Source organism: Podarcis tiliguerta, assembly GCF_965153285.1.
Source record: "Podarcis tiliguerta genome assembly, chromosome: 4".
Lineage (NCBI taxonomy): Eukaryota > Metazoa > Chordata > Lepidosauria > Squamata > Lacertidae > Podarcis > Podarcis tiliguerta.
Window position 1 is genome coordinate 13728989 of NC_139537.1, and position 25953 is coordinate 13754941.

General features: G+C 45.5%; 1 protein-coding gene across 5 annotated transcripts in view; it reads right to left on the reverse strand.

The window, feature by feature from the left end:
* Positions 1-25953, reverse strand: part of GRM5 (glutamate metabotropic receptor 5) — a 247489-nt gene that overhangs the window by 13204 nt on the left and 208332 nt on the right. For 2 of the 5 annotated variants that reach the window (XM_083436134.1, XM_083436135.1), the window contains exons 8-9: positions 23961-24900; positions 1034-1129 (exon numbers count right to left, since the gene is read on the reverse strand). In XM_083436134.1, the coding sequence (XP_083292260.1) occupies positions 1034-1129; positions 23961-24900 (1036 nt within the window). Of the gene's footprint in view, positions 1-1033; positions 1130-18225; positions 18327-23960; positions 24901-25953 lie in introns of those variants that run through there. The other 3 variants (XM_083436138.1, XM_083436137.1, XM_083436136.1) reach the window with 3 other exon arrangements.

The window sequence follows — 25953 nt, forward strand, 5'->3', positions numbered from 1 at the left end:
AAATTAGAAGAAGAAAAATGCTTTCCTATTTTGAAGGCAGGTTCACCTTCGAATGTGAACTGAATCACATTTCTCTCCCCTTCTCTTGGCTGAAGAGTCCTTCATTGCTTGCATCTCATCCCATACAAGAGAAAGATTCGTAAGTGCACATGGATGTGGTGGACATAAGTAGGACTCTATACCGAAGGCCAGGTGAGAGATTTTGGGAGGTAGGATTGAGCTCCCCAAGCTGCTTATTAATTTCTTTGTTTATTGTCTTCAAGCTCCGTGCAGTACAGAGTCCTTGAGTGGCGATCTCTGGGTTTGTTCAGACATCCTTTAAGCTCTTGGCATGCATTTTGTAGTGCTGTCATGGTCGACTATGCATGCCTGAGAGTAGTTCAGTAATGCCAAGAGTGCCCCAGGAAGCCCTTGTCCGATCATTACAATGCATCGCTGGTATTAAAATAAAAAGGATAAAGCCAGTGGCACATTTGTAACAAATTCACCATGTGTGTAGCCCACAGCAACACATGCCAGAGACCGATGCTGATGATTCTTTGCCAGCTGGGCTAGGCCAAACACATACCAGCAGGGGGGATGTTTTGTTGCAAAGAGTGTCCTTTTTGGCGGCAAAAGAACGAATCGCGGACAAGACGGTTCCCGTCACTGAGAAAGACAGTGTCCTTCTTGCAGCTAGGGTTGCCAGCTTCTGTTTAAGCTGACCTTTCTTTGCTCCTTGATCAACAAACATGAGGCGGTAACACTTTCATTCTCCATGCAGTTGCCCCCTTCACCTGCTGTAGATCAAGCTGTTGCTACAGACTCAAGAGGAGACCAGGTTGGCTTAGCAACCCTGTTTGCAGGTTCCGACAACATACAAGGAAACAAGGAGCGGTGGTGTCCGAGCTTCTACAGACATATCATATGAGATGTACAGCGCTGACACATTGAGGAGGTGGGTTACAATGTCTCTCGAGATGCTCCTCCGACTGACAGACATCTCACACGGCCTGGGAAAGGAGGGGGTTGCGGCGCTCATGCTTTTGCTTACCTGCTCATGGTTGCTCTCCCACCATTTCCCATACTCCCTTTTGGAGTGAAACATTCTATTTCCGACTTGTGCTGGGCCAGCTTCCTGCCTTTGTACCTAACACATCAGGACGAGGACAGGAGCAACAAAAACAGAGAGAAGTGACCATGTGCTGGGGAGTCACCCTGTCGTACGGCGGCTGTGCAAAGGGAGGGAGAGGAAGGCACATGCGCATATCACAGTGAGCCTCCCAAAGGCCTCTGCTGCCATAGACCTTACAGCCCTAAGTGTGGACCACTTGGATCCTTTGGTGTGTGTCTGTGTGTTTGGCAAAGAGGACCCAAAATACCAGCCCTTTGCCATGTGATATATGCTTAGGGACCCCACCCCAAGCAAGAGGGAATGGAAAGATTGGAAGGAGAAGTTGTAGGAAGGAGATGTTGTAAGGGAAAAGTGCTCCTCTGGTGAAAATCAGCCTCTCCTGGGGTGCATGTTCTGATTGGAAGCAGCTACCAGGAGTGGAGGGGATTATTCCACATGCGGACATGGGATTCCACCTTGGAAAGTGTAGACAAGGATAGGGAAGCTGTGGACCTTCAGATGCTGTTGGAACCCAGCCCCCTGCAGCCCCAGCCAGCATGGCCAATGGTCAGGGATGGTGGAAGTTGCAGTTTGGCAACATCTGGAGGGTCAAAGTTTACCCATCCTTGGTGTGGGCTATGTTCAGCATCTGCTGGTGGTATTCCATTTCTTTCATTAAATCCCATTAGTACTTAGTATCATTATTTAAGTGCCCTCATTAGTAGCATCTAAACAACAAAATATAATAGGGATCCCATTTACTGGCTATCAGTTAATGTGTGGGGAAAAGCCAAAAGGAGCAGGAAACCCATAGGTGAGAATTGAGTTAGTGTTGCAGGAAAATAATATCGGTACCGCCGGTGCTGGTATTGTGCTTTGGGGAGCAAAATTGTGGGGACTATGGGTGTGGTGGGAGAGATAGCTGTAACACACTCATTGAGAGGAGGAGTAGCTTCCCAGATATGGTTAGACTCCAACTCCCATCATCACTGACCACTGGCTATACTGGCTGGGATTGATGGGAGTTGGGAGTCAAACAGCATCCAGTGGGGCACAGGTCCTCCATCTCTGATCTACCGCGTCCAAAACAACTGGCTTCTCAGCTCCAAATATACCCAGAGCAGCCAAAACGGAGCAGCGAGATTCAGAACGCACGTCAAAGTGGCATTTGTGATGTAGCTGGAGCATCGATTAATATCTCTGACCAATTACTGATTCCACCAAAGCAGTGTTCTGTGCAAGGTTGTGCCGAGATTGCAGGTTATAAATGAGAACCATGCAGGGTAGACAGAGAGATAATATGCATACGTACTAACTCAAGTCGGGGTTCCTAAATGAATGAAAAAGCTGAGGCACTTTGGCTGCAGTTGAAACCACTGAAAGATACAAAGGAAGTCAAACTGGATCACAGGAGTCCTTTTCCCAAGACAAAGGAGCCTTTGCTCCACAAAAGGAGGCCATGACATCTTGATACTGAATCCAGTGTGAACTTCTGTAAGCAGAAGCTTGCTCCATTAGAAGCATGGTGCTGTTTCGGATCATCACCACAAGGGCAAAATGTATTCTCTCCTTCAAGGGTGGGAATCTGTGGCCCTCCAGATGTTTTTAGTCATTCCCCGGGGAGGAATTGCAGAGTGTAGAGGGGAGAAGAAGAGAAAGATTGCTTGCATGAGCTGCCTTTTGTTCACTGCACACACTGAATACAACCCACAGAAAAACCACATGATACCACCTCCAGTAATCTATTTCTGACATCCGGTGAATTCATTCTAGCGAGGGATTAGAGGAGAAATTTAGGGGGAAATTCTGGTGATCCTCTGGCTATTGCTGGACTACAACTCCCATCATGCCTGCAGGCTGGGCATGTTGGAGTGGCTGATGGGAGCCGGAGTCCAACAGCAGCCCCAGGGCCCCAGGTTCTCTGCCTGTGGAATAGAAAACATGTCCAGTACAAACTGGTTTAGCCACCATTCTCTCTTCCTAGTGAACTCTGGGCATTGTAGTTCTACGAGAAGGATGAGGGATCCTGAACAGAGAAGGTTTGGCACTCACACCAAATTGCAGCTCCCAAAAGTCTATGGAGTAGATGGTACAAGTTTGAAGTGCAGGTATACTCTTAGCATTACAATGGGATACGGCTATTATCTATAAAAACCAAAGAGTGAAATACTTTGGTTCTACTCTGGGTGCAAGCCTAAAAACATGTGTAGCAGTAACTGGTGCATGAAAACCATAGATTTGTAGTTCCATTGCTGGAAAGAGGAGGAGAGGAGGGCAGAAAGACCACAATTCTGCTATGATGGAATGGCTCTGCTTCTCAAACCAGACTTCGTTGCCATGAAATTGTGGAATTCTGAAGTCCATGCAGACTGGGATGAGGAAATCCTGTAGATCTGAATTCATTATTTAAAAGCTGCAATTCATGACCATACTCTGTTGTCATGTTTGTTGATAAAACTTAATAAACACAATGGAAAACAAGACCTGCAGAGTCTTTGGGGCAGAGACTCAAAGTATGCTCTTAAGGACCTGGAAAACACTTTGCAATGCATATGTGGGTACCATAATAACAATTCTTTAGCTCAGGCATGTATCAAATGAGACAGTGGGGGATATGTAATTGGAACGTGGAAGCTGAGAGAGGGGACAAGCAGCATGCCTCTGAATATCAGTTGCTGGGAATCAAAAATGAAGAGTGTCTGTTGCACTCAGGTCCTGCTTTCAGGCTTGCCGTAGACAACTGGTTGTCCACTGTGATAATAAGTTCTTAAGTTTTTAAAAGCAAGCACATCGCACTGGTAGCAATTAAAAGAGGAGTTACTGATGTGCACCACTGCCAGACCTATCCATAGGACCTTCTCATTTTATCTCTGTGGTCTATGTAAAACCTTGGGGTGCCAAACTCTGTAGTGCAAGGTCTCAGCATCAAAAGACCCCTAGAACTGAGTGCCAGGATTGCAGGTGAGAATTGCTGGCTGGTGTGCAAACTTCACACATCACAACAACTGAATTGTTCACGTTTGTTCTTATTAAACGCAAATCACATTTCAATTTAAAACCTTCCTCTCAGGCTAGCTTTCTCCTCCTCCTCCTCCTTCTTCAGAAATCTCTTTCTGAATCCTTTCAATAATATCTATTTAATATCTAGGGTTATCTATGTAACGTGGCAGTTTCATAACTGTATCATTAACACACACACCCATAGCATTTGTAGTTTGGGTCAAGGGTATTGACAATTCCATAGGAAATCCTTACAGAATCTCCCAGAAGCACAACTAATAAAGCCGTTTTAAGTCTGTGGTGATGATATGCCCCAAGATAATTCTCTTTGAAGAAGAACATCAAATTCTATTCCCCCCGAGGAAGGCTTTAAATTAAAATGCACGAGTTGTGGTTTGCAAATTAATGTGTAGCTCTGTTGCACCTGCCTTATGGACACCATTGGAAATTCAGTATTGTTTACAGTGACTGGCCGTGGCTCTCTAGAATTCCAGACAGGGAATCCTACCTGGAGAACCCAATGGACATTTGCTCTGATTCAGCAGTAAATATTGAGGGTTTTTTCTAGGGGAAAGCAGTGGGGCAAGGACAAGACTGGCTTGAGAGCAGTACATGTGAAAAGGATCTAGGAGTCTTGGTTGACCACAAACTTGACATGAGCCAACAGTGTGACGCGGCAGCTAAAAAAGCCAATGCAATTCTGGGCTGCATCAATAGGAGTATAGCATCTAGATCAAGGGAAGTAATAGTGCCACTGTATTCTGCTCTGGTCAGACCTCACCTGGAGTACTGCGTCCAGTTCTGGGCACCACAGTTCAAGAAGGACACTGACAAACTGGAATGTGTCCAGAGGAGGGCAACCAAAATGGTCAAAGGTCTGGAAACGATGCCTTATGAGGAACGGCTAAGGGAACTGGGCATGTTTAGCCTGGAGAAGAGGAGGTTAAGGGGTGATATGATAGCCATGTTCAAATATATAAAAGGATGTCACATAGAGAAGGGAGAAAGGTTGTTTTCTGCTGCTCCAGAGAAGCGGACACGGAGCAATGGATCCAAACTACAAGAAAGAAGATTCCACCTAAACATTAGGAAGAACTTCCTGACAGTAAGAGCTGTTCGACAGTGGAATTTGCTGCCAAGGAGTGTGGTGGAGTCTCCTTCTTTGGAGGTCTTTAAGCAGAGGCTTGACAACCATATGTCAGGAGTGCTCTGATGGTGTTTCCTGCTTGGCAGGGGGTTGGACTCGATGGCCCTTGTGGTCTCTTCCAACTCTATGATACTATGATTCTAAGACTGGATGAGCCCTGAGCTGCGGCCTTTCCCCATGGGGAACCCTGCACAACCAGGAGTCCTGATTGTGTGGAGCACCTACACATGCACAACTGTCACTGGTAAGTGATTTATTGCCCCGTAATTGCCCCTTAATTAGTCAACCTCTGATGCCTGCAAAGGGGGGGGGGTGGATGGAGCGACTCTCCAAGTCTTTATTTTATAGTGAAATACCAGTATTGCATTATAAAAGGAAAGGGGGGGGGGAGAGTTAAGCAAGGGGAAAACAGTAATTAAAGCCTTTCTGCCAGGGGAAATTAATCTCCCAGCCATTCTGAACAGGAAGCAGCAGATCTGTTGACAGTTCTGCTTTTGGTTAAAATCACAGTAGCCTCTCAAAGGCTCAGCAGTCTTCTGATTTAGCTTCATGGAGACACCATAGGACCACATGTCATAAGACAATTCGAAGGGTAAGGCTTCCTGCTCTCACTTGGAAGTATCGTGGGACAGAAATGGCACCTAAGGGCCACCCACACATCCCCGCACCTGTCTGTGACTTTCACCCTCCCCCCCACACCTGTGCTACCTTCCTAAGAATAGGGCAGCCCAATTGCGGTTGGGGGTGGACTATGAAGTTCTGGTGTTTTGAACATAATGCTATAAGCATAAATATTAATAGAGGAATTAAGGTAAATGCATTGTGAGCGGTGATTGGATGAGCCTTTGAAAGAGAGTTTGAATGCTGATGGCAATGAACTGTGGAGAACTGGCCAAATTGACATACAAATTGCGAGACAAAGACAACTGTGACTTCAAGGAGGAATGAGAACTTTACACAAATCACTTAAATTACCGGTATGTAGGTGACTGTATGGTTTGATAATTTGTTATGTGGACATTGAGCAATAAAAATATATTTTTTTTTCCAAAAATGAATGCTGATGGCGAGTCAACCGTGAGAGTGGAGTCAGGGAATAGGTGACTGATGGCGTGGAAGTTGATGGTGGATGAGAAGCAGATTCGGTCTTTTAAATAGGATCTGTTTTATAGCAGCCATTGCAATAAAGTAATGTGTTTAGCCTAGATAAGAGGAGACTGAGAGCCGATATGGCAGCCATCTTCAAATATCTAAAAGGCCAACATATGGAAGACAGAGCAAGCTTGTTTTCTTGTGCTGGGAGGGGGGTAAGGACCTGAATCAATAGCTTCAAGTTACAAGAAAAAGAGAATCCTTTCTTGGACATACATCAGGAATAACTTTCTTGGATAAACATCAGGTAGAAGTTTCTGGTGGCAAACTTTCTGTTTGACAGTGGAACAGACTCCCTTGGGAGGTGGAGGAGTATTTTCAGCAAAGGTTGGTTGTCTATCTGTTGTGGATGCTTTCATTGAGATTCCTGCATTGCTGGGGCTTGGACCTAGATGACCCCCAGGCTCCCTTCCAACGTACAATTCTACGATATGAGATAAAGAAAGTTGGGTGTACACCAAGGAATAATAATAATAATAATAATAATAATAATAATAATTTATTATTTATACCCCGCCCATCTGTGGGTGGCTTCCAACAGAATATTAAAATGCAATAACCTATTAAACATCAAAAGCTTCCCTAAACAGGGCTGCCTTCAGATGTCTTCTAAAAGTCTGGTAGTTGTTTTTCTCTTTGAAATCTGGTGGGAGGGTGTTCCACAGGGCGGGTGCCACTACCAAGAAGGCCCTCTACCTGGTTCCCTGTAACTTGGCTTCTCGCAGCGAGGGAACCACTAGAAGGCCCTCGGAGCTGGACCTCAGTGTATGGGCTAAACAATAGGGGTGGAAACGTTCCTTCAGGTATACTGGACCGAGGCCATTTAGGGCTTTAAAGGTCAGCACCAAAACTTTGAATTGTGCTCGGAAACGTACTCGTTTATTGTTTCTGTTTAATAAATCAATTGCATCGCACCACATGCCTCATATTTGGTTACACCGGGGTGGAGTATTCCGATAAATATTACCTGTGGAGGAAGCAGGGAGGTTATGTAAATACCCATCCAGAACTCATCTCAGAGCTAAGAGTGGGAAGGTGGTATAGAGCATCTCATAGCAGGGGGTGGAGGTGCCATGACAAGGAGATTTTGGCTCTGCTTCTCTCCCCTGATGGAAGTATCAGGAGCGGCTAGGTCTCCACTGGTTTCAGCAGAGCCCGAATGACACCATTGCTCCCCCATCTCTAATAAGCGTTGAAAGAAATACAGAGTTTCCTACGCCCACGTAGTTTCAAGAGACCTCATTTAAAGCCAAGCGTACCATTTCATTATCTAGTTGTTTAGTTGCATCTATGGGAGTAACCCTTTAAAAATAAAGCTGCTGTAATTAGACAATCACGTGTAACTGCCGCCTGTGCTTTACACAAGCAAAAAAATGATTCCCCAGCTGCCTGCGAAGCGGTAATCTACAGGCAGAGGTCTGCCTGGGCACTGGACTGACACGTTCTTGTACGTATCTCCTCCTGAAAAGTGTCACTATAGAATAGATTACAGAGTGGCAAATTCTTATGATAGAATACCTGCAACTAGCAAAATAGAAATAGAAAAATTAGAGGAGTGTCAAACCAGAAGGTATATAGGGAATGGAAAATATTTAAAGAATACTTAAAAATGTACTGTACGAACAATAAGATACTTGCAGAAATAGAGTGATACTGGTAACCAAGAATTACATAAAATATAATAGTGGATTATATATACATACACAAAACAAAATAATATGATGTGCAAGGGATACAGATAATATAAGTGGTATAATGAGAATTATTGGAAGTTATATATTTTAATCTGTCATGTAAGTGTAATATATTGTATTAGTTTATGTTTGTTTCTTTTTGTTTTCTTATTTCATCATTTCTATTCATTTGTATCATTTTCTGTTTTATATGTTATGTAACTTGTGTATATTTGTCTATGTGAAAATTAATAAAGATTTGATAAAAACACGAAAAGAAAAAAAAAGAATAGATAGTTTCTATGACCCGTTCACAGGAGATCAGCATAGACATTGAAATGGCCTCAGACTGTGTTTTTCAGGTTTTAATGTATCAGCATCAGAACATACCGTATAGCTTGCTTGCAGAACACAACAGAGTGGCTGGTTTAGCTAAAAGCTGGTTTAGGTGACATATCAGACAGTTCCCTGTCTGGTACACTTCATGTTTTGCTTGAACGATGCCTCTAGTTCACTTCAGAACCTCAGATATATAAGCTAGGCACCAAAGGGTTCTTTAAACAGTTGCCAAAATGGAATGCCTAGTTGCAATTTTTGGGGCCAGACAGCTCAAAAGTCGTATTTTTCAATATGGCTTTTAGGTTCCTGAAATCCATTCTGATTGCGCAGATAAAATATAACGGATAGAATTCTATGGGATGTGTTGCTAGTGTGTGAAAACAGGCAAGATCCAGGGATCCCCTAGGCATGCATTTCCAGATGGTGGAGACATCAGGCGCCATTCTGGTCAGGCGCCATTCTGCTGCCTGGGCATCTTTACTTGGTTTTAAGATGCCAATAAAGGTAAAGGGACCCCTGACCATTAGGTCTAGTCGTGGCCACCTCTAGGGTTGCGACACTCATCTCGCTTTATTGGCCGAGGGAGCCGGCGTGCAGCTTCCGGGTCATGTGGCCAGCATGACTAAGCCGCTTCTGGCGAACCAGAGAAGCACATGGAAACACCGTTTACCTTCCCACTGGAGTGGTACCTGTTTATCTACTTGCACTTTGACGTGCTTTCGAACTGCTAGGTTGGCAGGTGCAAAATGCGCCTGGCAAATTTCAAATACTGTTTCCTGGCAGCTCTAGTTCAAAGAACAGCTCAGATAGCAGCTCTCAGAAACTTGGCACTTTCCTGAGATTCCCAAAAGACCCACCAAGAGCAGATGTGGATGAGCTGGCCCAGCCTCCCCCAACCTGGTCTTTTCTAGATGCTTTTGGACTGCTGCGCCCATAATCCCTGACCATTGACCATGCTGGCTGGGGCTGATGGGAGCTGGAGTCCAAAAGACCTAGAAAGCACAATGAGACTCGGCATCTCTCCTTCCCACATACCATATATTTAATTAAGGTAAAGGTAAAGGTACCCCTGTCCGTACGGGCCAGTCGTGTCTGACTCTAGGGTTGTGTGCCCATCTCACTTAAGAGGCCGGGGGCCAGCGCTGTCCAAAGACACTTCCGGGTCACGTGGCCAGCGTGACAAGCTGCATCTGGCAAGCCAGCGCAGCACACGGAAACGCTGTTTACCTTCCCGCTAGTAAGCGGTCCCTATTTATCTACTTGCACCCGGGGGTGCTTTCGAACTGCTAGGTTGGCAAGCGCTGGGACTGAGCAACGGGAGCGCACCCCGCCGCAGGGATTCGAACCGCCGACCTGACAATCGGCAAGTCCTAGGCGCTGAGGTTTTACCCACAGCGCCACCCATGTCCCTATTTAATTAGGGTTTAATAAAAACCTATTTAAACATTAGCCCACTCCAAAATTGATCTGAGTCTGGGGTGGGTGGTCCCTGGGTTGGCCTAGTCTCAGGGGCCTGGGTCAGGGCAATGGGCCAGACTGCAGGGAGGGGACATCTGAGCACATGTCACCATGCCCAGTTGAACATTATGGTGCAGCACAGAATCAAAGAACCTTTTATTGAGGGTGAAAGAGGAGAGCGCAAAATATGCCCTGAAGCTCAACATAAAAAAAAAACTAAGATCATGGCCACAGGGCCCATCACCTCCTGGCAAACAGAAGGGGAAGAAATGGAGGCAGTGAGAGATTTTACCTTCTTGGGCTCCATGATCACTGCAGATGGTGACAGCAGTCATGAAATTAAAAGACTCCTGCTTCTTGGGGTAAAAGCAATGACAAACTTAGACAGCATCTTAAAAAGCAGAGACATCACCTTGCCAACAACGGTCCGTATAGTTAAAGCTATGGTTTTCCCAGTAGTGATGTATGGAAGTGAGAGCTGGACCATAAAGAAGGCTGATCGCCGAAGAATTGATGCTTTTGAATTATGGTGTTGGAGGAGACTCTTGAGAGTCCCATGGACTGCAAGAAGAACAAACCTATCCATTCTGAAGGAAATCAGCCCTGAGTGCTCACTGGAAGGACAGATCCTGAAGCTGAGGCTCCAATACTTTGGCCACCTCATGAGAAGAGAAGACTCCCTGGAAAAGACCCTGATGCTGGGAAAGATGGAGGGCACAAGAAGAAGGGGACGGCAGAGGACGAGATGGTTGGACAGTGTTCTCCAAGCTACCAGCATGAGTTTGACCAAACTGGGGGAGGCAGTGGAAGACAGGAGTGCCTGGTGTGCTCTAGTCCATGGGGTCATGAAGAGTTGGACATGACTAAATGACTAAACAACAACATAGTGGCAAAAAGACCACATTATGATTCAGAAAGGTCTTGATTCAAGAATCGTGACTGTGAACTCATTGAGAAGCCTCAGTCAACCCCCCACCCTCTCAAATTTGACTTAGAAAATGGGAGTGACAATCCTGAACTACCTTCCAGACCTGTTGGAAGGATTTCAACAAGATAGTATATAAGGGCCTTGAATGCATTAAAGAGTGACAAATATACCAATATAGTTTCATTTTTTAAAAAAAGTTTCTGAACTTGGATTTGAAGCAGCGCACTCCATTCATTCAGCCAAACAATTTGTATCACTCTGTCAAAAATGGTTTAATCAAATCTATGCCATGGAACACTCTCCGGCATGTAAATTAAAATCCATTGTAATCATAGTGTACGAGAAGCTCAATTCATTATACGATGGAGCATTTTTTTTAAGAGCAATTCATCAAAATCGTTCAGATCTAATATCCTTCACACAATTTCACAAAGACAACCCAGCTATTCCTCTGCAACCCTTAATTTTAATTAATCACATTATCAAACTTGCCCAGAGAGGTACCTGAAATAAATTATCTATACGGAATGAATGAGTCTGACCATCAAACAACCTCCACACTCCTAGATTGTGTGGCACAGCAATCTGCGAGAAATATAAGCCATCCTCAAAGGAAGGTGAACACTGCGAGAGTTGGATGAGAACAGTGGCTCTGATCCAGTTTAAGCTGCTGCAACTACTTGTGCATAACACAAATAACAGAGTGGATGGGGGTATATAGCCCTAATAACCACAAAATGCTCATCCAATCAATGGGAACGAGGGCTGGATGAATGCTGCCAATTTCAGCATCTCACTATATCCCCAATCTTCATTTTGGATCTCCACATTTTCAGATCAGTTTGTGATTATAAAAGAAGTCCTCATGAAAATTCACCAGCATTTTAGTGTGACTTTCTCCTAATGTACATTTTTGTAAGCAATTTACCTAATGTACACATTTTTAAAAACCTAATAATAAAGACTTTATGCATATTTTTCCCCACTAATATATATGCATCATTGTGCACAACTAATGCAACAAAAAAATGCATTTTTTGTACACATTACTTGCTGCAGCACAAAATATGGAGAAGTGTGGATTTTTTTGAAGGGTGGCTGTTGTTTCAGTTCACATATTGTTCTGGAAAGTGCAACCTAGTTAGGTTCGACTTGAAATGCAGGCTGAAATGAATTTCTCCTTCATACTGAATGGGAACCATGGTTCCCTGTGAAGGGAATTGTGAAATCCCAACGGATATCAAAGTGCATGTGAGATCCACACCGTCTGCATTCCTTGTCACTTCTTCTGTTTTCAATGTGAGTGAGTGACATCACCGGAATGAGTGAGTGACATCACCGAAAGCCCAGTTAACATGAATGGCTAGAAGCACTCCCCCTCCCCCCAGCTGTGTCTGGTACGGCAGCTTCAGCCATTCCTGGACCGGGAGAGCTTGACCCTGGAAGTTCAGGCATTGGTGACTTCAAGATTGGATTACTGAAACACCCTCTACATGGGCTTCTCGATGTTAGAATTCCTGCTCCATGATTGCAGTCATGGGATTGTTAACTTTCACATGATGGTATATATTTTGACTCCACAGAGTGGGAAGTGACGGAGACAGGATGTTTGTGTTACTGTGTTCCATGAAGTGGGACTATTGTCCTTTGTTTTTCTTCTCTTTGCTGTCTGATGCTAGAGAGGGAGCCATGCTGCAGTGCTCCATGTGTGTTTATATGTAAATAAAGTAGATTAGCCAAAATGCTGAGTTGCTGAGGTCTGCCACTCAAGTTGCACAAACTCTGTGGATCCCTAAGTGTGCTGATGTCGGTTGGCATTGGTTGCTGTGATGTTCGGGCTGAAGAAAGCTTTTGAAGCTCCCGAATGATTGACCAGGAGGGAGGAAACATGCCTGTCAGGCATGTGTCTCTGCCAGAGTCCTACTCGAGTGTAGGCTGAACTCCTGACACCCTTGTGGTTGGTCCAGATACTGCAGTTAAACCCTCCTCTGTGAACCAGCCTATTGCAGGCTGGATTGTCCTCCAGCCACCAATTTGGCCAATGGTGGCAGGAATTAGGGGGCTTTCCCCCTGGGCACGGTCCCAACTGACCAATAGTGGTGCTTGGCCCTGCGCCCAGGCAAGGATAAATTTTCAGCTTGCTGGGCCTTTGGTCTCTCTCTCTCTCGCCGCTGCAATGCTGTTGCTGAGAAGGAGACCCTGTCAGCATATGACACCTCTGCTTCGAGATCTGGTTGCTGATTTGTTAACTGAGCCTTGTTCAAGGTGTTACTATTGGTATATAAAGCTCTTAACGGCTTGGGACCAGTTACTTGAGAGCCAGTGTAGTGTAGTGGTTAAGAGCAGTGAACTCGTAATCTGGTGAACCGGGTTCGCTTCCCCGCTCCTCCACATGCAGCTGCTGGGTGACCTTGGGCCAGTTACACTACTTTGAAGTCTCTCAGCCTCACTCACCTCACAGAGGGGAGGAAGGGAAAGAAGAATGTTAGCCGCTTTGAGACTCCTGAAGGGGAGTGATAAAGCGGGATATCAAATCCAAACTCTTCTTACTTGCAGTATCATCTTACCCCATATGTGCTCACTCAGCCACTTTGATCTGCAGAACTGTTAAGGTACCACATAATACTTGTTCCGCTTTAGTTGAGATTTCCTGCATTGCAGGATCCCTTCCAATGCTACCATTTTATGATTCCATAACTTTTTAGTGTGACAGCACCCACCTTTGGAATTCCCTGCTTATTGACAGCAGGCAGAAGCCTTCGCTGTTCTCTTGCCAGCGCCTGCTAAATAATATTTTTCTTTAGGCAAACTTAACCAGGCACTTGGATACTGGCATGCTTTAATCTTTTTCTTTGCTGGTTTTAATTATCTTCAAATTCCTCCAGCTGTTTCTAACTGTTTTTATTTATGACATCATTTCTTGTACACCACTTAGAGGTTTGTCTACAATCAAGTGGCATATAACTTTTGTTAAATGAATAAATGTTGCTGACGTAGCCTAAATAGCACTATCTTCGCAGAAGAGGGAAGTATCGGATAGACCAGAGCAATGCCAAGATTTGTAGAAGCACATTAAAACTCTTTTGAATGAAACCATAACTGGGAGAGCCCAGCAAGGAAGAAGAAGAAGAAGAGGAGAAGAGTTTGGATTTGATATCCCGCCTTTCACTCAAAGCGGCTAACATTCTCCTTTCCCTTCCTCCCCCACAACAAACACTCTGTGAGGTGAGTGGGGCTGAGAGACTTCAAAGAAGTGTGACTGGCCCAAGGTCACCCAGCAGCTGCATGTGGAGGAGCGGAGACGCGAACCCGGTTCCCCAGATTACAAGACTGGCCTCTCAACCACTACACCAGACTGGCTCTCAGCATTTCTCAGTCAGGTGGGGACTAAGCATGCTCAGTAGTCGCAGAGTACTGACTGACGGGGGGGGGGCGCAGCACTGAAGATAGACAACCAGGGTAAAATAACAGAATGGAATGCAGTGGAGTTTCGTGAATGGTGTGCATGCCTGGCTGACTGGAATGTGCACTCGACACTGCAACACTTTGTTGCAGCCCCCACCACCTATACTTCTAAAACAATTCTTCCTTTTTTCTTTTAAATGCGCTGCTTCGTTCCAGGGGTCTTTGTAGTCTTTGAAATATTTTCAGTGCGGTCCGCCTATAAACCAATTAAGTGCTCTTTTGTCAAAATCAGTTTTGTCTCCTCGCAACACCACTCTCAGATCCCCAGGGATCTGGATATTTGCTCTCGCTGTCGCTGGCAATTTTACATCTGTGGACTCTATCTGCCAGTGAGGTTTTAGATTCGGATGGCTTTAAAGGGGGGGATTAGACAAATTCGTGGAGGATAAGGCAAATCGATCACTACTAGTTGTGATAGATATGTATTGCCTCTGGTATCAAAGGTATGGAGTACCCTGCTCTACACTCAGTCAGACCACTGGTGCCTCTACTTCAGCACTGTCTATACTGACTGGCAAAGGCTCCTCAGTGTTTCAGGCAGGCAACATTCCAACCTCACCTAGGGATGCTGGGGATCAAACCTGGGACTTTCTGCATTCAAAGCTCTACCACTGAACTACAGTCCTCCCCAGGAGCATATTGCTCACTATGCCTCTGAATACCAGTCGCTGAGAAACATGAGTGGGGAGATTGCTATTGCACACATGCTTTGCTTGCAGGTTTCCCAGGTACAGCTGGTAGGCCACTGTGAAAACAGAATGCTAGAACAAACCAGCAGTAAATCACACTGTCAAAGCTGGACTTAACTCTTTATTAGGCAAAACACGTACTTCACACACTTGGCTGAGTGTCAGGCTTAATGAGCACAGCAGTTCATCTCTGGTAGGTCTGGCCCCATGGATCTGTTGCTCAGACTGAAAGTCCCTGTCTCCCCAAAGCCGTCTAAGTCCCCTCCTCTCCAGGGCCTTCCCCAAGCAGTTAGAGACTCCGCCTGCTTGCAGCCTGCCGCTGCTTGGCCCATTTCAGCTCTCTTCTGGTTCTGGGAGACAAGGGCGAGGGAAGCTTGTTGAAACAGGAGGAGAAGACACCCATGACTCTTCAACAGCCTGACTCATCTCTGCCTCTTGGCCTCTCTCCTCTCACTCCCCTGTTTCAGCACCTGCCTCTTAATTCTGGATTTGTCTCTGTCACAGACTTCCCCAGCTCACTAAGCCCTGTTACCTCTTCAGCTTCTGACACCTTCTCTTCCCAGTCCTCTCCCATTGTCTCCCCAGGCTCTGAGCTTTCTTCCCTTGGTGGTTCCCCAGTTGGTTCCTTCCACCAATCCTCTACACGCAACAAGTCCATGACAACTAGATGCGCCTTGGGTCTGATCCAACAGACCAACGTTTTTCAACATTGAGAAAGGTTGCTTTGTACAGACCAAGGAGCCATCTAGTACAGCATCCTGTTCTCAGAGTGGCCAACCAGATGTCTATAGGAAACCCACAAGCAGCACTGGAGTGAAAAAACCCCACTTGTGATTTCCCCACTTGTGATTTCCAGCAACTAGCATTCACAGGCTTACGCTCAGTGGAGGTAGAACAATAGCCAGCATGGCTAGTAATGATTGATTCTTAGGTCCTTACGGGTCAAAGAACAGCCATTCATTTTTATATCGGACACAACGGAGAAGGCCTTTTCAAAAATGATGCCCATCATGTCCAATATTTGTATGTGTATTAAAAATGCAGCCGTATCTATGCCTACATACAATTGCTATCCAGTAAATCAGGGACATCATTTCAATCAACTAGCAGATCCTTAAACGGATTTACCTAAACAATTAAACAACTCATTGCTTTATTGAGCGGTCACAAAATTTAGCTTGCAAACTTGTCAGCCCATATCCTTGATGAATGGTAAAGGCACACAGCTCAAGTGCAGCAAAACTAGCTCCCAAAGCACTTTTTAAAAAATCCATTCCCTTTGCAAGGGCCACATGTTAGCTGTCATGCACTGAGAAGGTTAAGTTCTATTCTGTCCAGGTGAGAGCAAGGAAAACTCAAGACTGCAGCCCTGGCTAATTCAGGGGCTATAATTGAGACACTTAACCAACAGAGGGAGGGAGGGAGGGAGAAGGAAGGAAAAGTCACAGGCATCGTAGCCAGACCAGGGTCCTTCATAGGAAAGCCCCCTGGCTTTTTCCATCAGATGTTTTTCAGCACAGAAGGTGTGTTTTTGCGGGGGTGGGGAGTCGTATGGGAGATGACCCTTAAGAACTGCAGGAAAGTTAGAAATGAGTGGATGAAGGTGGGGAAAGCACAGTCTATGCCCCACCCATCTGACTGGGTTGCCCCAGCCACTCTAGGTAGCTTCCAACATATGTGAAAACATAATAAACCATCAAAACTTCCCTATACAAGGCTGCCTTTAGATGCCTTCTAAAGGTTATTTATCTCCTTGGCTCAAGGAGTTGCAGAATTCCGTACCCTCAGGTGAAAATAGGGATGTCCTAAGGAAAAGCGGGACATTCTGGGATCAAATCAGAAACTGGGATGGCTTCTGTAAATCTGGGATTGTCACTGGGAAATAGGGGCACTTGGAGGGTTTGAGATGGGCTACAGGGGAGATGAAGCATTCAAAACAAACACATCTGCTCAAATGACTGCAAGCAGAATTGAGGTGAGCACAACGTGCCGTAAGCAGGCTCCTTCACACCGATTCTGTTCATACCCCCAAACCCTAGCTGGTCCTCTGCCCCATTTCCCTATGGATCTCATGAACCATCAGCCAGAGAAACAAAAAAAAAATGCTGATATTACTGTCAGAAGCCTTGATTCTGGGCTGCAAAGTCTTCACCTCAGTTGAGTGACGCAACTCAGGGGTTCAAGAACATTTGAAAAAGCCTTTGAGATTTCCCCATGTAGTCAAAGGCAATGTTTGCAAGCCCTCCAGTCATTTTTAAATGGAGATAAGGGACAGCCACACATTCCTAGTGGGCTCTCTCTCTCTCTCTCTCTCTCTCTCTCTCTCTCTCTCTCTCTCTCTCTCTCGCCACTAGGTGGAGTCTTGCCCTTACCGCAACTGTTATGGCCCAGTGTCTCTGCTGCCCTAGAACTTTATGGGACTCTTGCCTTAAACTGCATCCTACGCAGAAAGGAAAAGGAGAAAAGGCCACGCAAACCTGCGCTCAGTTTCCTGCTTTTGTTCACTCTCCTTCTCAGCCTGACAACATGCCAACTTCTGCACGGAGCCCTGGCGCTATCTCTTTGACAAGCCTTTGAAGCAAGGTGGCCGGGCCACCAATTAGCATCAAAAGAGCACTGTACTAATGATAGAGGTTCTTCTATGCCCTGGCGTGACTTAAACTACATGTTTCTTTAAGAACTGGCATGACTCACTCCTTTACAACACTCTGTACCATCTAAATATAACCACGTCATTCCAATTCAAAGCCCCCTCCCAGTTTTTTGTTTTGTTTTTTTTGCATTATTTTGTTTTGGCTTCCAGTCACTTCAGTGTTGGCTTGAATGGATTCTTGAGCTGGCTGCCAAACATCAAACAGACCCATGATTTATACTTTGGAATTATTTACAGGTTGATCATTAAATAAGAAGCGGTTTGCGTTCCTGCGCTTGAGAAGGTAATCTGCCAAATTTAACATAATAGAACGCTGTCCTGCCTGCTGTTGTAAAAGTTTGACAGACTGACAGCTGTTTTCTGGAAGAGTGGTCTCTGGGGTTTTGTAATGGGCTCCTTGGCAGGCAGGCAGGCATCCAACAGATGAAGCTTTCCCTGGCACGGCAGTTCTGCTCCAAGAGAAGGAGCCTTTCAGCCTTTCCAAAGAGTGGTGCGTTGAAACCTGTCCTCCGATTTTGTGAAAAGTTTCCCATTCCTGCAAAAGAGGCTTCTGTCTCCTTCGCTCTGCCTCATGGTCAGGAGGAAGCTAGGAAATTTCTTTACCATTTCTGTGCGTTGAGCTGCTTACCTTATCGCTGCAAGGTGGCTGGGGGTGGTGCGTGTCTTTTCCTGTCCATTAACCATTTCTGCAGCACTCTGCAGCCTCCACGGCTGCCAGCGTTTCCTGATCTGAAAAAGCCCCATGGGAGCAGTTACCTCATGACATCTTCCCCCTGGGCTTCATCTCGAAGGGTGGGGAAGTCAGGGGAAAACAGGCAACTGAGTGCCTGAGATCAGTACACTTGCTGGTTTTGTTTTCAGGGGTGCAATTGTACGGCAAGGTCTGCTCCAGCTCAGCAGGCTAAATCTCTGACTCAGCTGCTGTTAAGTCCCCAACCCTGTCTCAGCTGAAGATACACCAGAGTAACTTGCTCACCTGAGCTCTGCCAGGGCCCAGCCGACTGACCTGAAATCTGTTGAAAGGGGCATTCTAGGTTGTGATAGGGGTGGAACCAGAAAGGGGAGATTTAAGCTGGACCCTAAGCCTGTGTAGCTCGGTCGTATGACCTGGCAACTCAGAGTAGAACATTATTTTAAAGGCTTGTTTTCCCTCTGCCAGGCGTAGGAAGAGCAGCAGCAACCCTGCTGCTGAATGAGTTTTGGGTATGGCGTAACTTTACGCCGGCTTAACTTACAGTGGCTTCTTGTGCTACCTAAGCAAAGTCCTTCCTTTTGAAAAGAATTCCCATGCCAATGGCTTTAAAAGACTTCACTTCGAGCCACCCCACCTTCCCATCCTTACAGGAAAGTCAAGAAATCGTGGGCTCCCAGGAAGAGTGCTGACTGTGGTGTCATGGTTAGATCACTGGACTAGGACCTGGGAGACCAGGGTTCAAGACTCTGCTCAGTCATGAAGCTCACTGGGTGAACTTGGGCCAGTTGTTCTCAGCCTGAACTACCTGACATGGGATAAACTACCTGTTGTGAGATAAAATGGAGCAAGTGGAGAGGTGTTTACACCACCTTGAGCTCCTTGGGGTGCAAATGTAATAACCAGTTCCAGCCACTCTCAGGTGGGCACCATTGCCATGACAGTGGAACCTCGGGTTACATACCGCCCCCTTTGTGCATGCTTCAGGATACGCATGCAGCAAACGTGGAAGTCACAGAAAGGTTTCCGTCGACCACGCCTGCGCAGAAGCGGGCTACCGCCGTGCGCGCCTGTGCAGAACAGGCGCCTCTGGATACGAATGTTTTGGGGTAAGAATGGACCCCCGAAATGAATTAAATTTGTATCCAGAGGTGTTCATGGTGAGTTCCGGCGCCTCTCTTTTTCTAGAAAAATAGCGCTGGTAATAACTAACAAACTAAATACTGGAGAGATGATTCCTAGGATGAACCAAAGGGACACTCACAAGCACCATAAAGCAACCTTGAGGCTAAGGTCAACTTAGCAAGAAACAAAACAAACACTCAAATCCAAACCAAAAAGATTTCAACCCACCCATGAAAATGTCACTGAAATTTCCCCTCCCCTAATTTTCAAATGCAGTTCCCTTTATTGTTGGTTAATGGAAAACGGTAGAGAAAAAGAGATGAGAGATTTTCAGCACATCACTGGTGCAAAGCACAGTCTAAGGGCTGGAATAGGGAACTTGTGGCCTCACAGCTCGCATAAGCCCTGGCCAACAGGGCCAATGGTCAAAGATGAAGGGAGTCAGCGCCCCACAACATCGGGGTGGGGTCGGGGTGGCACCAGGTTCCCTGTCCCTGATTCAGAAGAAGCAGCTTCAGGTCTTGAGAGCAGGAGGAAAGTAACAAGTATGGAAGCTGTGTGACCACAGGAAGTGATGTCAGCATGAGGACAGTTCAAGTTCAGCAGACTGTTAAGAAGCGACCAGAATAAATAATGACAGGCGAGGAGGGGGCGGGGGAGAGAGTCAAAGAGTAGGAAGGAACGGCATGCGAAGAGCAAATTTATACTAGTTGAATCACTTGGAAAACACTCATGGAAATTCCAAAAATAGCTCCTAATGATCCTATCTACTGAATGGTGAATGATTAATTTCTGGTTACGAAGCAATTATGTTGTCTTTTCACAGTGCAGGGAGCTACAGTAAGCCCACAGCGTGCTTGACAATCGGCAGAGAGAAAGGGATTTTGGATTAACAGCTTCAAAGACAAGAGGAAGCAATTTGCACTCCTTGTGTTTTTACAGGCTCTTGTTTGTCTCCTTCTGGCATATGCGCGGCTGACTCAACAGGTCTGGATGGGCCAGTGATGGAGCCTGCCCCGTATTTCCTTTTCCTTTGCAAACAGGCATGTCAGTACTTTGGATTGGAAGGATGGCTATCTTACTGTACGTTTAGCTGCACATCTGCAGCTGCTGGTTGTTCAGGTTCTGCTTAGTCTAATCATGTCACGTTTCAAATGCATTGTTGATACTGATCTTGAAATGCTCTCAAAACATGTTCCTCTGATCTTATCCCCTCTTCTGCTCGGGAAGGTCACTACAATCTGCTAATGGAACCCAGTTAGCTTTGCTGGGCCTCATGCTTATCAGCTTGTGACATACCCTCCAACATTTCTCCAATGAAAATAGGGATGTCCTATTCAATATTAATAATAATAATATTAATAATACCCCTCCCATCTGACTGGGTTGCCCAGTCACTCTGGGCGGCTTCCAACATACCCATCAACATTTCTCTGATGAAAATAGGCACATCCTAAGGAAAATACCAGGATCAAATCAGAAACCAGAACGGCTTCTGTAGATCCAGGACTGTCCCTGGAAAATAGGGACACTTGTGGGGAGTCTTTCGTGGGAGCCACACAGAGGGTGGCTTTTCCACTCATGGCACCAGTGTTGTGGAATGCTCTTCCTGGCTGAAATGCAAGAGGCCACATCAATATTTTGCTGGCTTCTGATGACACACTTGTTCAGTCCAGCATTCCTTTGAATTGAAATTCTGAGTGTATTGTTTTAACTGGGGGTTGTTGTTTTTTGGTGGGGGGCAGCCAACTGCTTTAACTTTGTCGTGTTCTTTAATCGCTTGTTCCATTGTATGTTTTAATTAAGCTTTCTTTAGTGCCCCGAGGGAACTGTTATTGTGCATTTTAATCATGTACTGATGTTAAAGTTGTAAGCCACACTTAGAAGCAATTTTGGCAGTATGAATAAATACAAACAAGCGATGCTGATTACTTTTATGTATTTCTGTTATTGTTTGGTTTACCTTGTGTAATCAACGGTTGTCAACCTTTTACCAGCCAGTGGGTAGTGTGCAGAGGAAGTCAGTAACAAAATGGCTGCCGCAGGAATGTGGCACAACACAAAATGGCAGCCAAGGCTACGTGGCATAACACAAAATGCCGACCACAGATAAAAGAGCAGGAGAAAAGAGGCAAGGGCTACCAAATGGTGTGGAGATGGAAGAAAAACACCTGCACCAGCCACCGCCACACATACTCACAGAGAGAAGCTCTTTGTACCTCTCCTCTGTTCAGAATGGGAGGGTGGGCAACCAGCCCTGGCATGCAGTGGAACTTGGGCATGCCTAAGAGGGCATGTTCAGTGCAGGATTGCTTAAGCCTGTGCAATGAGGAACTCAGCAAGAAGAGCCAACTATTCCCAGTGCATTGCAGGGGTTTAAAAGGATTTTTACTGAGACTTCTTGTGGGTACCAGAGAAGGTACTGGCAGGCACACTGGTACCTGCTTTAAGGATATTAGATGTTTAATTTTCCTGAAATGGGAATATTGATTTGAGTTGCTATGTGTATTTTTTAAAAGGGGGGGGGGGCGTCGTCAAGGTACATCTCTCATGTGATTGGCTAATAGTCACATGGGAGGTATGCTTTGACAGTTTGTGGCTGTCTGTCTTTCTGTTACTGGTCGCTGTTACTGTATCTCTGTGGTGTGTGTCTGTGAGGAGAATACAGGACACAGAAAAGACAGTGTGTCTCTGCCTGTAATAAGCCAGACAGAGGGTGATCCCTATAATTTAAACAGGGAGACTTCTGTCCAGGAGATTTCTTTATAAAGAAAGAACTCTGCTGAGCTTAAGTGCGAAGCGGGAACTGAGATTGGACCCATGTTTGTATGAACATGAGAATGTAAATATGTTCTTCATTTAAATATTTATTAAAAGAATTTATTCAGTTACCCAGAAGAGTTATTAGGCTTTTTTTCTTTCTTTCTGTAAGCTACTCTGCCACTTGACAACAAGTTTATTTTTCCCCCAATTACCCAATAATAACAACCTGCACATTGGTGACCCCGGCTCCATATTGTGAGCTACCTTCATCCCAGTTTCCTTTATTCAGAGGCTAGCATATGAATTAAAGCAGGATCCGGGTTCCTGTGGTCATCCAGATGTTGTTGGACTCCAACTCCCATCATTCCTCACCATTGGCCATGCTGGCTGGGGCAGGTGGGAGATGGAGTTCAGTGACACCTGGAGGGCAACAGGTTGTCTCTCAATTAAACTCCAGTCTCTTTTAAGTATGATGCATAGGCCTGAATTGCATGCGCCCACATCCCATAATGCAAACTTATGTAGCTCACAAAATTTGTGAAAGATGCAGGTGTTTGGGAGATGCAAATGACATGGGTCTTTTCTGTTATCCCCCAGCAAAAATATGGTAGCAAAGACACCAGGGACTAGCCTCATCCATTGAGTTTCAATATGAACATACCGACAATAACCGGTAAGTCAACACCCCAGAAAGAATGGGCTTCCGGAAGAGCATGTGCAGAAGGCCAGGCATCCATCTTAACAAGATATTACAGGACTGCTATGTTAAGTTATTCTTTCAGAAGTGGTCCTTTGCATACATTCAGTGCTATATTAGCTGTTCTGTCCAACTAGTGCTGTGCTGAAAATTTCTCAACCTTTTTTTTTTTTTTTTTTTGCAACTGTTTCCCATCAATTAATGAGAAAAGAAATTGCATTCAAAAATTATGGGAAGAGAAAGTGATCAGTGAAGCTCTCATGGATGGGGAGACAGGACTTGCTTCATGCTTTTATCATACTTTTGAGGTGGTTGAGGAATGTTTACCATTCATTCAATCATCTCACCAGTGGCTTGCGCCCTGCACCCTTCCCAGGTGCCATGCTACAGTTAAAGCTCATAGGAAGACATGATGAAGCAATTAGATCAGGAAGTGTGGGCAACTAGGGAGGCTGCAGAATGCTGGAGAAATATTTATGGAGAAAGAGGAAAAAACTCCACACACCACCCTCAGACACCTCACAACAATAAAGTAAGCTCAAAAGTCTGAACTCACTGAAATTCCATGCCATGAGAATGAATGGGGGGAAATTGAAGTCTCTTTCGCAGGGGAGGGATAATTTCAAGAAGTCGGAGGACAGGTTTCAACACAGCACAAGACTAAATTATTTGCCTTCAACTGGTGGTTCCGGAGTCATAAACGGATCCTGATCTGACCTAGCATGGGTTGTATCAGTGCTATTGATATAAGCAGAAAAGGCTGATAGAAGGAGACAGAGATAAGAGAAAAGTAGGAGACAGAGGAAAAAAGAAAGGGAAAGAAGGAGAGATCTAGAAAGATAAAGTAAACATAAAATTAATTTGAAAGTTAAATTATTCAACGCAGCTCCCATGTTGCAGGTTGGGCTGAAACGTGGATTCTGAATCTTAAAGGTAGATTCCAGCTAGACCACCCTGAATAATTTCACCCTTGTTGGGATGCAGGGCATGGCCAGGGTGATCAAATTCACGATGGCCCCTCTTATCCCTTCTCCTGCAGCCCCTGGAAAACCTGCACCCCAAAGCCCTCTATATTAGCAAGCATTACCTTAGAGTCTCTCCAGACGACCCCCGCCTTTTCCAAAGGTTGACCAAGCTGCTTGAGCGGCTGGTGGCAGAAGACGACTTCCCGTCCCCCACGTGCATGCGGACCACGGTCGAGGTGGTGAATGCGCTGCGCACGTTCCTCTCGGGCTTGGCAAGGATGATGTAGACCTTTGGCACGAACATGCAGCCGAGAGCCACCGTGGCGCTCAGGCTGACGGAGAAACACATGGTGATGATCTTATAGTTGCTCCCAAAATAGATCGGCACAAAGGCCAGCCAGATGATGCAAGTGGTGTACATGGTGAAGGCGATGTACTTGGCCTCGTTGAAGTTGGCGGGGACATTTCTGGTCTTGAACGCATAGAAGGTGCAGCTCAAGATGAGCAAGCCATTGTATCCGAGGGGAGTTACGACCCCCAGGTTGGTGGTGTTGCAGATCAGGTACACTTCTCGGATGCTCGGGTAATCGTGCTTTATATTGGGCGGCTCCATGATGAAAAGAGCAACGATGATGCCCAGTTGGACGCATATCAAGATAAACGCGATGACCAGCTGGGCACAGGCGCTCATGAAGCGAGGTTTCTTGGTGCAGATCTTCTTCTTGCTGCCGGCAAGGATCCTCGCGATGCGGTTTGTTTTCGTCACCAGCGCAGAGTAGCTCATAGCCGGGGAGAGGCCAATGCCGATTCTCTGAAGGTAGCAGTAGATCTGCTGAGGCTTGGCGATGAGGCAGAAAGTGCACAGGTAACCCAGAAATATGCCGGCTAAGATGATGTAACAGAGTTCTCGGCTGGACGACTTGACCACCGGAGTGTCGCGGTACATGATGAAGACCGCGGTGACAAACATGGTAGCCAGGAGACCCAAGCAGGCGAAAACAACGGCAGCAATCGGTTCTGGGTCGCCCCAGCGGAGGTACTGGACTGGAATTAAATCACAACCTGGCATGGAGAGGAAGGAAAAATAAGTCAGTGAGGAAGAAGCCTCGGAGTAAAGAACCGAAGGCATCTGTGTATAGAACAATGGCAGCGAGGATTTTGTATGCGCAGAAGTGGAAGGAAACAGCAATACCCCCCAAAGTAGAATGGATTAACAAACTAATGGACTATGCCAAAATGGCAAAACTAACTGCTAGACTAAGAGACTCTAACAAATGAGGTGTTTGTAGAAGACCAGAACCCCTTTTCGGATTACTTAAGTAAATGCTTTAATTCTTTTTCAAGACGAAATGGATTTATATCTCGAGCAACAGAAGAACAAATTTTCAAGTTTATATTTTATACTTTGTGTAATGTTAGAAACAAATAGGCAGCTCAAAGAGCTGAGATATAACGTCTTTTCAAGTGATATGGGAAGTCACAGAAAAATAAGAATGTGGTTTTTTTAAGATGCATTATGTGGATTTTTTTTTTAAAAAAAGAACCAAAGGCAGTGGTGGAATATAAATTGCGGTGCTGGAATATAAATTCCCCTATGCCATTTCCCTACTCTTTCGTTTGGGGGAGATGCAAAACCTCTGCAAGCAGACACAGCTTGTGTTTTGCCATCTTGTTCTTCCAAAATGTGTTAACACAGACACCCATACACGTAAACTCTTGCAGTGGGCATGTCAAATGATTATCATTTGTATTGTCATTATTTAAATGTATATCCCACCTTTCTTCCCAAAGGATTCAGTGAGGCAAATGCACAAAGGATTGAAAACATCTAAAATGCAGGTGCAAACTGGATTGAAAACATCTAAAATGCAGGTGCAAACTGGAAAATTGTTTCAGAAGAGGGAGGTCTTCAGCAGATGCCGAAAGGCAACAGAGATGGGGCCTGACTCATATTTGATGAGAGGGAATTCCAAAGGAACTGGCCTGTGCAAATCCAACTGGGAATTCCATGTCCACAAAAAGAAATTTCTCAGAAAATCACTTCCTGCTTTCCTTACTTCATGCAGATTTCCTAGTTTGATATAATCCTCCTCGGGGCAGTTGACCTTCCCAGCA